Raw genomic sequence first — 12,182 nt, 5'->3', positions numbered from 1 at the left:
AACTCAGGGCCTTTTTATGTTGGAACACAAGCGTTTCATGTGCACCAGGGCCTGCCGGCTTCTTGCTCAACATGGCGAGTTGCCTCTTGTAAAGCATTCATGGGTTTCCTCAAAGCGGTGGTTCTTAGCCATGAGGTCCTGGCAAGGATGTTGCAGTAGGTCAGCACCATTCGTGGTGTAGATGTGACCTACCAGAGCCTGTCAGCCGGCAGCTCGCTGCAATGGAAGATTCACTGCACCTCCACCCTGCCCAGGCCTGTGGAGGGAGTGAGCTGGGGGCAGCTCCCCTTCCTCTCCCACTTGCAGCCTCCAGGTTTGAAGGTCCAGGACCACCCTAGTGCAAGAGACTCAATAGGTCCCCAGCCCTTTTTGAATGCATTGAAAAAAGTGGGGATGAGCTGGGGTTTTCTGCAGCTCCTCTCCGGGGCTGGAGGCGAGGGCTGAGGCGGCGGGGGCAACCTGGGCCTTCATGTCCCCTGCCCCACTGCTAATGGCCGAGGGCAGCTCCCTGCAGCCGGAGGTGGACTCACTCTGCACGTCAGTCGTGGGGGCAGTTTGGGGCCAGAGGCTAGGTCTAAACACGTGGACTTCTAAGTAAAGCAGCGGTTCTCAACTGCGGTCGCCCCAGTGTCGGCTTGAGATCTGCGCGGGGGGGGGGGGGTGCCTGTTGAGTGCCCAAAGTCGATGCACCTAAACCCAGAGACGCGCCACCCCCTCCGCGAGGCCGGGCCACCCCCGGACCTCACGTGTCCGCCCGCCACGTGCTTCCCAGTCGGGGCGTTACTTCTGGCCCAGCCGGAAGCTGCCGGCGCCATGTTGGAAGTGGTTTTGCCAGGAGCCAAGATGGCGGGGCGCCAGGGGGCGGGGCGGGGAGGGGCGGCGCTCTACCCTCCAGCACTCGCTGGTGCCACCCCGGGGGCCCCATGGCGGCGGCAGCAACGGGCGGAGCCGCGCTGCTGCTGCGGAGATGTGAGTGCCTCCTCCCCCGCCCTTTGAACCCTGACCTCTCCCCTGTCCCAGATCTCCGCTCTGACCTTTGACCCCCAGTGCTGGGGTCCCCCCGCCCCAGAGTCCAGGGTCGTGCCCCTCTGGCCCAGCCCCAGGACTCCTGCCCCCCCGCCCCCGCCTCAGTTTCCCCAGTGCAGAAGGCGGGGCGGAGCTGGTCTCTCCCGGGGGGCTGGAGCCCCCCCACGGGCCACAGGGGTCTGGGACCCCCTCCCCCCACAGGCAACCCAGGTGTGTGACGCGCGCACGAAGCCCCGCCGCCGCCCCTCCCCCAGGGCCACTGGGGCAAAGGTCGCGCTCAGATTTCCGGCGGGGGAAGGAGCCGGGCCTGGTCCGAGTCATTGCTGCTGGTCAGCGCCTGTGAATGCGAAGGTGTCTGGGGCACGCACGTGTGCACGCGCACGATCCAGGCTCCCGGCACAGACGGACGTGGGACGTGAGCGCACCCGTGGGGGGGCAGGTCACACCCAGTCTAGCCCCCAGGTCAGGGCAAGATGCACACGCAGGCACAGACCCCAGGTGTGTGGGACACGTGTGCTCACACACAACCCCGGTGCCCAGCACACGCCTGTACACAGGGAGCCCAGGCACCTGCGCAACACAGAGGCACGCAGCCTAAATACCCCGGCACACGCGCACCCCCCCATGTGTCCAGGATACACGCGCACACACACAACCCAGGCATCTGGGGCACACATACAGGACCCAGACATACAGAACGCACACGCACACTCGGACACAACCTAGCTGCTGCACACACACACACATTCCCTCTCTAGGCTCCCAGGGTGCACACAACTGGGTGTCTGACACGTGTGCATACACACACATGCAGAACCCAGGTGTCCAGGTCTCACACATACACACTCAAACAGAAGCTAAGTCACACGCATGCACGCACACGCTAGGCTACCAGGAGACACACACGCAGCCTAAGTGTTTGGCGCATGTGCACCCCTCCCCCCAAAACTAGATGCCTGACACACTAGCGCACACAGGCATCCTGAGCCCTCTCCCCTGCCCTGGTGCGGGTGGGTGGGAGCAGGGTGGGGGGACCACGGTGCCTGGGCGGTGACCGCGTTGTGCTCCCCCAGCACTGCTGGCCCGGGCCCTAAGGGGCCCTCCCGCCCGCCCCATGGCTGCAGACGCGGCACCACCGACCTACGAGACGCTGCGGGTGACGCAGGCGCGTGAGGCGGTGCTGCACGTGGAGCTGAACCGGCCGCACAAGCGCAACGCCATGAACATCGCCTTCTGGAGGTACCCAGAGGGCGGGGCTTGGCTGGGGGTGTGGCCTCCTGGGGGCGGTGTCTTGAGTGAGCCTGAGGGTGGGGCCTCCTGGGGGTGGAGTCTGCCTGGACCTGGGGGTGGGGCCTAGATGAGGTGGGCCCTCTGGGGGTAGAGTCTGGCTGGGGCTAGGGGCGGGGCTACCCGGGGGCGTAGGGTCATGGGGGCTGTGCCCAGATGCCTGGGTCCCCACAGGGAGATGGTCGAGTGCTTCACCCACCTGGCGCAGGACCCCGCCTGCCGCGCCGTCGTGTTCTCGGGTGCCGGGAAGCTCTTCACTGCTGGTAATGGTGCTCGAGCCTGCGTAGAGCTGGGGGGGCCCCAATCCTGCCTGCAGAAGGACAAGAAAGCGGGGCCCAATTCTGCTTACTGGGGCTGGATCCTCTCCGGGGGGGGTATCTGATCCTGGTAGCATGGGAAGGGGGCGTCTGATCCTGCCTGGAGCGGCCCAGGGTAGAGGCTTGATCCTGCCTGCAGAGTGGAGGGACCCGATCCTGCCTGCAGGGTAGAGGGAGGGGCCTGATCCTGTCCAGTGGGCAGGGGGCTGGGCTGGTCTCCCTGGGCAAGGCTGCTCCAGCCAGGGCGTCCTCATTAGGCCTGTGTGAAGCGGCTGGGATTCACTTTGGATTCACGTTCGGCCGATGCGGTGGACAGTGATTCTATTCGGTGATGCGAATCACTGCCCCGAATCGATTCAGGCCCGTCTCCCAGCTGCCCTCCCCACCTGCCCCAGCTCCCGGCATTTGGAAGAAAAAAGCCCCAACTCACCAGGTGCTGCTGGGCCGGGGGCAAGCCTCACTGTCCCACGCTGCTGGGGGGCTTTGTTTTTAATTAAAAAACAAAACAAGAACCTCCTGCCACCCCGACTCACCGTTCCTTCTGGTGGGGGGGGGCTGTGATCCCCGCTGCCCCCTGCCACATTGCGGGGGTGGGGCTCTTCCAGGAGACCCAGGAGGCCACTGCTGGATCTGGTGAGTCCTGGGGCTTTTCTCGTGTTTTTTTTTTCCTTAAAGGGCTGGAGCACCCGCTGGGGGGGTGGGGGAGTGAGTGGGGGTTGGGGAGCTCGTGCAGAGCCCCCTGTGGAGCAGTGGGGGGCAGCAGGGATCACGGCCCCCCCTCCTCCTGCCCGGCAGCACCTGTTGAGTCGGGGCTTTTTTTTTAAAAGGCCATGGGGGGGCTGGGGGAGCAGGCAGCGGTCCCCCCATGTTCCCCTCCCCCAGGCCCCTGTCCCCTGCCCCTAGTACTTACCAGCATGGAGTCCAGCTGCTGCTCCCCGCTGCTGCCACCAGGGACTGTCCGAGTCATCGAAGCTCTGCGAATCTTTTCTGAAGATTCAGAGAGCTTTGAATCGATTTGGACCTTTTAGTTGGTCCCCTGATTCGATTCGGATTTGGAGATTCAGCCACCGAATCTCCTCTGAATCAGATCACCCCCCATAGCTTCACACAGCCCTAGTCCTCATGCCCCCCCTCCCCCCGAGCAGGTATCGACCTGGCGGAGTTGGGCAGCGTGTTCATGATGGCGGAGGGGGACGACGCGGCGCGGCGCGCCTGGTACCTGCGCCAGAAGATCCGCGAGTACCAGGAGAGCTTCACTGTCCTCGAGAAGGTGCGGGGGGGCCCAGCGCCAGGCGGGGGGGGCGACTGGCACTCGATGTCTCACTCTGTGCCGCCCCCCCCATCTCCTGCAGTGCCCCAAGCCTGTGATCGTGGCCGTGCACGGAGGCTGCATCGGGGCAGGTGAGGCTGCCTGGGGTGGGAGCACCAGGACCCACCAGAGGGCTCCTAGCACTGGGGGGGCTCTGACCCCAGCATGACCTTGCTGTGACCCCACCGTGATCCCGCTGTGACCTCACCCTGACCCCACTGTGACCTTGCCTTGACCCCATGATGTCACCCTGACTCCCCCAGGTGTTGACCTCATCTCCGCCTGTGACGTCCGCTACTGCACCGAAGACGCCTGGTTTCAGGTCAAGGTGGGTCACCCCCTGCCTGCCCCCCCACACCCTGGGAGGGCGGAGCCTGGATGCCTGGCTTCCCCCCGCCCCTGTGACCCCTGACCGCCCTGCAGGAAGTGGACATCGGGCTGGCAGCCGACGTGGGCACCTTGCAGCGCCTGCCCCGCATTGTGGGGAACCGCAGGTGAGACCGGGGGAGGGGCAGCCTGGGCACCTGGGTCCTCCCCGGGGTCCACATGCGGGATGAGGGGCTGGGGGTGGGGCAGGGCGTACCTGACCGCCCCTGCCCCCCCAGCCTGGTGAACGAGCTGGCCTTCTCTGCCCGCAAGCTGATGGCCCCCGAGGCCCTGAGTCACGGGCTCGTCAGGTACCGTAGCACCCCCAACCCCAAGAGGCCCCAGGCGTGCCACCTGCTGGTGGTGCCAGGGAGCTGGGGGGTGGGCTGGGCTGGTCTCAAGGGCTCCCCCCCCCCAGCCGCGTGTTCCAGGACAAGGAGGCCCTGCTGGACGGCGCCTTTGAGCTGGCAGCCGAGATCGCGGCCAAGAGCCCCGTGGCCGTGCAGGGCACCAAGGTCAACCTGCTGCAGGCCCGCGATCGCCCCGTGCCCGACGCCCTCGACTACATGGTGAGACCCCCCCCGGCCCAGCCAGTGCCCCTCACTCCCAACCCGCAGCCCCCCACCTTTAGCTCTGACTGCCCCGCCCCCGCCTCGTCCCCCCAGGCCACCTGGAACATGGCCATGCTGCAGACGGAGGACATCCTCAAGTCGGTGCAGGCCGCCTTGGAGAAGAAAAGCCCCAAGGACATCGTCTTCTCCAAGCTGTAGCCCCCGGGAGCGCCCCCCACCCCAGAAGGCTCCCCGGATCTGGTCCCCCCTGCCCAGCCCCATGGGTCTTCAGGCCTTTCTGCCTTTCTGGGGGGGTATATCTCAGAGGCTCTCCCTACCAGGCCATGCTGCCAGCCCCTCCAGTGCCCTGGGTTGGGGGGGGCAACTGAGTGCCCCCTTGAGCTTATGAATGAATAAACTACCCCCCCGCCCCGGCAGGCCCATGTGTTGCTCTTTGAGGGGGAGCTTGTGCTGCCCCCCCAGTGTCTGTGTGTGCCCAGGCCCTGGCCCACACCTTGCTGAAACCACTGAGCTCGTCCTGGAGCCAGCATCCCCCCACCCCTCCTTGCCCTTCCCCAGAGCAGAGCCAGGGGAGGGGCTGTGTGCCTGGACACGTGGGTTCCCCGAGGGTCAGAGCCTGCCTGATCTGCCAAACGGCATGGGGAACATTTGTCTGTGTGTCATGAGCCCCATACTGCCATAGGAGAGGGGGAGTCGCCCTCGGGGAGGGGCCTGGGATGGCTGGAGCAGGGTCCTTGCACGTGTGTGCGCGTCCCAGATGCCTGGGCCCCGTGCACGTGTGCATGCGCCTCCTGCGGCACAGCACTGCAGGCACCTCCATGTGTCGGGCCCCCGCACCGCTGGCAGCTGGCCGGGGGAGTCTCCCCGTTCCGGGCCTGCCTCCCCCGTGCCCCCAGATCTCCATCTGCGGCAGTGACAACCAACAGCCGGCCCTGTTCCCCGGCAGCCACCGGCTCCGTGCCCCCTCCATGTTCCCCCTCCTGCCCAGGGCAGCTTTGGCCCTGTGACTCTGCCACCCACGCCCTGCCCCGCCCTGGTTGGGTCACCTCATCCCTCCGGCCCCCCATCCTGGGAGGGGGGAAGTGGGGGGTTGACCCCCTCGTGCTCCGCCTGTCAGGGCCTGGGCACAACCGCCCTGGCCCAGCGTCAAGAGCAAGAACCAGGCACCAGGAGAAACGTGGGAGCCATTTAATCCCCAGCGGTGCCTCCCCAGGGCTGGGCGCCTCCAACCAAGCTCTAGGACCAAAGCCAGCTCCAGGGGACCCCCCGGAGGCCCCACCTCTTCCTGCACCCCAGCCAATGAGGGGCTGGCATGTAGGGCCTACCCTCTTTCCCCTGGTATAAAGGGGGTGGATCGGGGGGGCTCCAGTGTGAGTAACCTTGGGTTGAGCGCCTGGGTGCAGGGGAGTGCAGACCCCCCGCATGACCCCTCCCCAACTGCTGCGGGGGTCAGAAAGGCCCAGGGGGTCTCGGGAGGGGGCTGTAGGGGGGGAGACTATGGGATCTGGTGGGGGTGGTCTCATAGGGTGGTGGGTTGTTTGGGCGAGGAGACTGGAGGGATCTGGGAGCCTTTACGTGGTCCCAGGAGGTCTTGGGGGATCCCAGGGGGCCTGGGAGGTTGTGAGGGTCCTGGTATGGTGGGGGAGGTATCCAGGGGGTCCCAGAAGCCCCTGGGGGGGGTCCCAGGGCATCTCCGGTGCCTCGGAGGCCCCAGCTGTGACTTGGGGGAGCCCTGGAGGCGTGTCCCAGCTAGGTCCTGGGGGGGTGTCCCAAAAGGGGTCTGGGAGGATCCTGATGGGGGGGTCTTAGAGGCCTGGTGGAGGCCCAGGAGGGTCTGGGGGTGGGGCTGGATGGCTAGGGGGTCAGAGGCCAAGGCATTGCACATCCCAGCCGGGTCCAGGGGCTCCTTGAGGCATCGCGGGGGTCTCAGCCTCCCCCCCTCAGTCGTCCTTGAGCTGGAAGAGGGGCGCAGGCGGCGCGGGGGGCTGGGGACTCCTCGGCACCCGGCGCAGGCGCAGCGCGGGCTCCACCAACAGCTTCTCGAGCAGGAGCCCCCCCAGGATGCAGGCCGGGCCGAGCTCCAGCACCCCTCGGCGCCCGTGCGGGTCCCAGGGGCAGGCGCCCAGCGCGTGCAGGGCGGCGCCGGCCACCAGGCGCCAGGCGTAGAGCAGGAGGGCGTAGAGCAGGCAGCGGCAGGGCAGGCAGCAGTGCCCGCGCACCCGGGGGTACAGGGTCTCCAGCGCCAGCGCAGGCATCGCGTACAGGGGTCCGGCCCAGGCGCTGCTGCACCCGCGCAGCCGCCAGTCCCGCCGCTCCCAGAAGCCTGTGGCGGCCGCCGCCAGCACCTCGCAGGCGTAGCCGTGCAGGCCGTACAGGTACCAGCGCGCCAGCGCGCCCACCGGCGCCGGCTCCGCCATGGCCGTGCCCGTGCCTGCGGGAAGAGACGCGGGTCAGCCCCAGACACCTGGGCTCACTGCCCCGAGCGAGCCCCTCGTGGCAGCGGGGCGCCTGGACGTCTGGGTTCACCGATCCCTGGCGTCCCCGAGTTGGGGATCCTGTCCCCAGCTCTCGGCCAAGTGGGCCACATTCCCCCCCTTCCTCGGGCTGGGCAATCTGAGTCCTGCTCCCTTGGGCCAAGGGGAAACTGAGGTAGGTGTGGGAGGAACATGGGAGCGGGGTGTTGCAAGCACCTGGTATCTAGGGCACCGTGGGTGGACAAGCCCTGGGTGGGGATGGCGCCCGGCTTGGGCCTGGTGCGGCAGTGGTGAGAGCGGTGGTGCTGCGGGGCCCGGGCCCCGGGGTTCCAGTGGCAGCCGGGGGGTGGGCAGGGGGTTTCTTCCCAGCTCTGAAATAGCATTGGAGGGCGTGGAGTGGGGGCTGGGACCCAAACCTCGGGGGGGCATGCCTCCTGGGCGCTCTCCTCCGGGGGGGTCACGTGTTAGGGGCAGTTGGAGACCCGGAGCTGAGGGCCCCAGTCTGCAGGTGGGCAAACTGAGGCCGGCAGGAGCGAGGCGCCCGTCGGGAGGTGCCTCGCCCCGGGCGGGCTGGGAAGGGAGCCCGACGCCCTGCTGCCCCCGCGGCTCTAACCACTACCCCGCTTGCCCCCCGACCCCGGGAGTCCCGTTGGGGCGGGGGGTGGAGAACCCGCGTGTCCTCACCCCCAGTCGCCCCGCGCGCTAACCACTGCACCTGCCCCCCCACGGGCCCGGGAGCCCGCACTGCTCCAGCCCCTGGGTCCCACTGCCCCCGCCCCGGCCTCTCACCTCCCCGGTGCCTGCGGGAGGGCGGCGCGGGGCAGCTGCAGGTCCGGGCTGCCCGGGGACGCTGGCCCTTTAAGTGGAACCCGGGCCCACGAGGTGCTGGCCGCGCGAGACCCCGCCCACTCCCGGGCGCGGCGTCAACGCGTCAGGCTGCGCCCCGCCCCCATCGGGAGGGGCAGCGAGAGAGGGGCGGGGCTTGAAGAGACCCCGCCCACTTGCTGCCGCCTCCGCTCCCGTCTCTGCTGTTTTCCCGCTGCTCGCCTCCAGGGCGCCCGGGCGCTGTGATCACCGTACACGTTTCTTTGCACAAGGCAGCTGGAGAAGGAGTGAGTGTGGCAGGGCTGGGTCCGGCCCAGCACGTGTGTGCGACGTGCAAAAGTGCAGGGGAGCGTGCGAAGTGTCTGGCCCTCTGCGGCGCTCGGGGGCTGCTAGAAGACACACACGTGTGCATGTGCACACGTGGGAACCCAGGTGTCCAGGACACGTGCATGCACACATAGCAGTGTGCACTCACACAAACATAAACACGCTGCTGCATGTGCCCACCCCCAAACATGCTGTGTACATGTACACGCACACTGCTCTGTATACACACATGCACTATGTACACCCATCCCCAAAGACACTGTCTACTTGTGCGCACAGATACACTGCTGTGTGTACACACTTACTATGTACACCCTGAAACACGCCATCTACACACACGTGCACATGCGCCACGTATGCTCATCCCTAAACATGCTGCTCCACACACACATACATGCAGACATGTCCCAGGCACTCTGTGTGTGTGTGTGTGTTTGCATATGCATGTGTCTTTGCCACCCTTATGTACACACATGGGGCTCTCTTTAGCGGGTATAAGTGCATATGTGTCTGCCGCCCTTGTGTGTACGCACATGGGTCTAGTATGTATGTGTGTGTATGTCTATGCTGCCCTCGCATACCTGTGCGGACACAGGTGTCTGTAGTGTGTGTTCGCACATGCCAGTCTTTGCCACACTCATCCATGTGCATGAGTGGGTCAGTCTGTAGCGTGTACATATTCACCTGTGTATGTGTCTCTGCCACTCTTGGGTGTGCAGACGTATGTTCACATGTCTCTGCCACACTCGTGCACATACATGTGTTCACACGCACATCTCTACCACCCCCCTGTGTGCACATGTGCATGCACCTCCACCGCCCTCCCACGTACACACCCGTGTGAATGTTCACACGTGTCTGTCACTTGTGCATGCAAGTGTATCCTCATGGGTGCCTGCAGGTCGATCACCCGCTCCCGTGAAAACACATAGGTGCACGCACACGGGCGCAACTAGCACCCTTGTGCAAATACACGTGTGCACACACGTGCACGTGTCTGTACCACCATCTCCTTCGGGGCAGGAGGGGTTGAAGGCCGTGTGCGGTGTCTCTGCTCTCCCCATGCCTGGATCACCGGTGATTTTGACCCCCCCAAATCCGAACCCGCCAGCCCCCAGCCTGGTCTTGCCCCCCCGCTCGCCCGTGCCCGGCTGGGGGCAGACACAGCCGCGCTGCCCTGGCCCCCCCGGGAGCCTCCCAGGGGACCGCCCGGGGCCCAAAATAGCCCCGGTATTTATCTGTCTGGGCTCTTTCCTCCTGCTCCCCCTGCCCCCCCCGCTTCTTTTCCAGACCAAACTTGGCCAGGCCGAAACATTCCCCACGAGCTTTCCCAGGCGCCGGCCCTGCCCCGGCCCTGACCCAGGTGGGGAAACTGAGGCAGGAAGAGCCAGGCAGCCGTGGGGAACCCAGGCGTCCAGGCCTGCCCCACTGCCCTGATCCCAGAGCCAGCTGCAACCGCCCCCCCGCCACCACCTTCTTGCAGGGGGCAGGACCTTTGCCCCCCCAGTCCAGCGCCCGTTAGTGTGGGGGTAATGGGGAGCGGGCATGGGGGCTGGAAGGTGGCGGGGGCGCTTACCGTAATTATCAGCATCCCATGGGCCCTTACCATATTTATCTATATCATGCATGCCCCCCCCCGTATATGGGGGCACTTCTCATATTTATCTGCATGCCATCATCCCCACTATGTGGGGGGCACTTACTGTATTTCTAGCATACCGCACACCCCATGAGTACCCCTGTACCTGTCTACCACAATCCTCCACATATACGGGCACTTTATCATAATGATCCATATAACACAGGCACCCATGTATATGGGGGGCATTTACCATATTTATCTGTATAGCATAATTCCCCACATATGGGGGCACTTACTGTATTTATAGCATACTACATGGCTGGGAGTGGGGGGCTGGGGGGCAGATAAACCTCCTCTGTCTATGGGGGTGGATGGAGAGAGGGATTGTGGGGAGCGTGTGGGGCTGGAGGGATGATGGATGCATAGATAGACGGTGTTTGTGGGGATGGCTGGAGAAGTGGGCACAGAGCTGGATGGCTAGGGGGAGGGAGGAAGGATGGGGCTCCGCAGGGCCGTACGCATGGATGGCTGCGAGGGCCCTCCGGGGGTCTCCTAGCCCGTGGGCTGGGTGCTTACATGGAGAGGCGGCTGGACGGACAGCAGGTGAAACCCCAGGCCCGTGCAGATGGATGGAGGGCCGGCGGCCGGCCGGGTGGAGAAGGCGTGAAGGTCGGCAGGTAGGAGAGGAGGCGCGTGGGGATGGGTGCGTAGCGGGGCCGTGGGGATGGCTGGGTGGGTGCAGAGGCGGGTAGGAGCAGGGACGTGGGTCGGGGGGTGTAGGGGTGGGTGGAGAGGTAGAGTACAAGCTGGACGGAGGGGGTGGGGGTGGGTAGGCAGGGCAGCTGTGGGGCTGGTTGCACAGATAAGGACGGCTGGGTAGGTGGAAGCGAGGGGGCTGTGGGGTGGTAGCTAGGTAGGTACAGGGGCACGCGTGGGGATGGACGGACGGAGGGGGAGGCAGGGAGAGGGGCTGTCTGGGGCGTGGGAGATGTGGCGGGTGGGGGAGAAAGTGTGGCGGGGGGGAGGAGCGCTGGGAACTGCTGCTCCATCCCCGCACAAGCTCTCTCCATCCTCCGTACACGCGTGTGCACTCCTGCCCCACCCTTTGCACACACACACATACACAGACATGCATGTGCCCCCCCACTGGCCCATTCACACTCACCCACAGCCCCTTGCTGCCATCGTGCACTCACGCTCGCCGCCCTCTTGCACGCGCCTGTACTAACGACAGGTGAGGGCCCCAAGACCCCTCGCAGCCCCCTGCCCCCAGGGACCCTGTGTGTGTCGGGGCTCTGGACACACAGGAGACCCCTGTGGGCTAGAGCAGAATCCCCACCAGCGGTCCAGGGGCTATGACACATGGGCTGCCAGGAGAGGACAGCAGGCCCCCCTCCCCCTCCCTGGCTCGCCTGGGGTCAGCCCCAGCTCTGGGAGGGCAGCGGGGCCTGGGGGTTAGAGCTGGGGGGCGCGGGGAGCCCGACGCCGGGGCCTTGTGCTGCGGGGGGCAGTTAACCCTTTGAGGGGGGCCTCCCCTCGATTAGCACAGCCCCCACCCACTGTGATCTGGGGGGAGGGGGGTCAACACCCTGCCCCTCGTGCCTCAGTTTCCCCCGCTCGTCCTCCCCACCCGGGTGCAAGGCGCTGCTGGTCACCCCCCCTCTGCTCCAGGAGCCCCCCATCCTCCTCCTCCTCCTCCCTGCAAGGCCCTGGCATGACCCCGGGGGGAGGCTCGTTCCCACGGTCCCGCCTGAGTCATCGCCCGCCGCCTCCGGCCCTGCCTAAAAAAGGCAACGTGGAGCCGAATCCTCCCCCCTCGGAGAGACGGTGACCTTTGCCCCCTGCCCCCTCGGAGCCCCCAACACCCCCCTGGATTTGAACAGGGGCTGCCATGGGGGAGGGGATGGGCGGGAACTGGGGCACTTACCGTAGTTATCTGCACGCCATGGGCCCTTACTGTATTTATCTATATCATGCATGCCCCCCCATACGTGGGGCACTTCCCGTATTTATTTGTGTGCCATCATGCCCCACATATGAGGGGCACGTACTGTATTTCTAGCATACCGCACCCCCTGTAAATACGGTAAGTACCCC

At 65.8% G+C, this 12,182-nt stretch overlaps 2 protein-coding genes across 2 annotated transcripts; one reads left to right on the top strand and one right to left on the bottom strand.

The window, feature by feature from the left end:
* Window positions 1-873: 873 nt before the first annotated feature.
* Window positions 874-5,293, top strand: ECH1 (enoyl-CoA hydratase 1). The gene is made up of 10 exons (XM_090056221.1): window positions 874-969; window positions 2,100-2,265; window positions 2,488-2,576; window positions 3,776-3,900; window positions 3,983-4,031; window positions 4,203-4,267; window positions 4,363-4,433; window positions 4,545-4,616; window positions 4,724-4,874; window positions 4,971-5,293. Exons 1-10 carry the CDS (start codon window positions 924-926, stop codon window positions 5,073-5,075), a joined length of 939 nt encoding a protein of 312 aa, XP_089912347.1. The 5' UTR covers window positions 874-923; the 3' UTR covers window positions 5,076-5,293.
* LOC149860323 (transmembrane protein 229B-like) lies at window positions 5,262-8,303 on the bottom strand. Its single transcript, XM_090056246.1, has 2 exons — window positions 8,141-8,303; window positions 5,262-7,308 (listed from the first exon to the last, which is right to left on the bottom strand). Exon 2 carries the CDS (start codon window positions 7,292-7,294, stop codon window positions 6,818-6,820), a length of 477 nt encoding a protein of 158 aa, XP_089912372.1. The 5' UTR covers window positions 7,295-7,308; window positions 8,141-8,303; the 3' UTR covers window positions 5,262-6,817.
* Window positions 8,304-12,182: the final 3,879 nt, after the last annotated feature.

This window comes from Crocodylus siamensis, chromosome 6 (genome assembly GCF_052110815.1).
Source record: "Crocodylus siamensis isolate JL-2025a chromosome 6, ASM5211081v1, whole genome shotgun sequence".
Taxonomy (NCBI): Eukaryota; Metazoa; Chordata; order Crocodylia; family Crocodylidae; genus Crocodylus; species Crocodylus siamensis.
The sequence above is the reverse complement of the archived record's forward strand: the minus strand, read 5'-3'. Positions and strand labels throughout refer to the sequence as shown.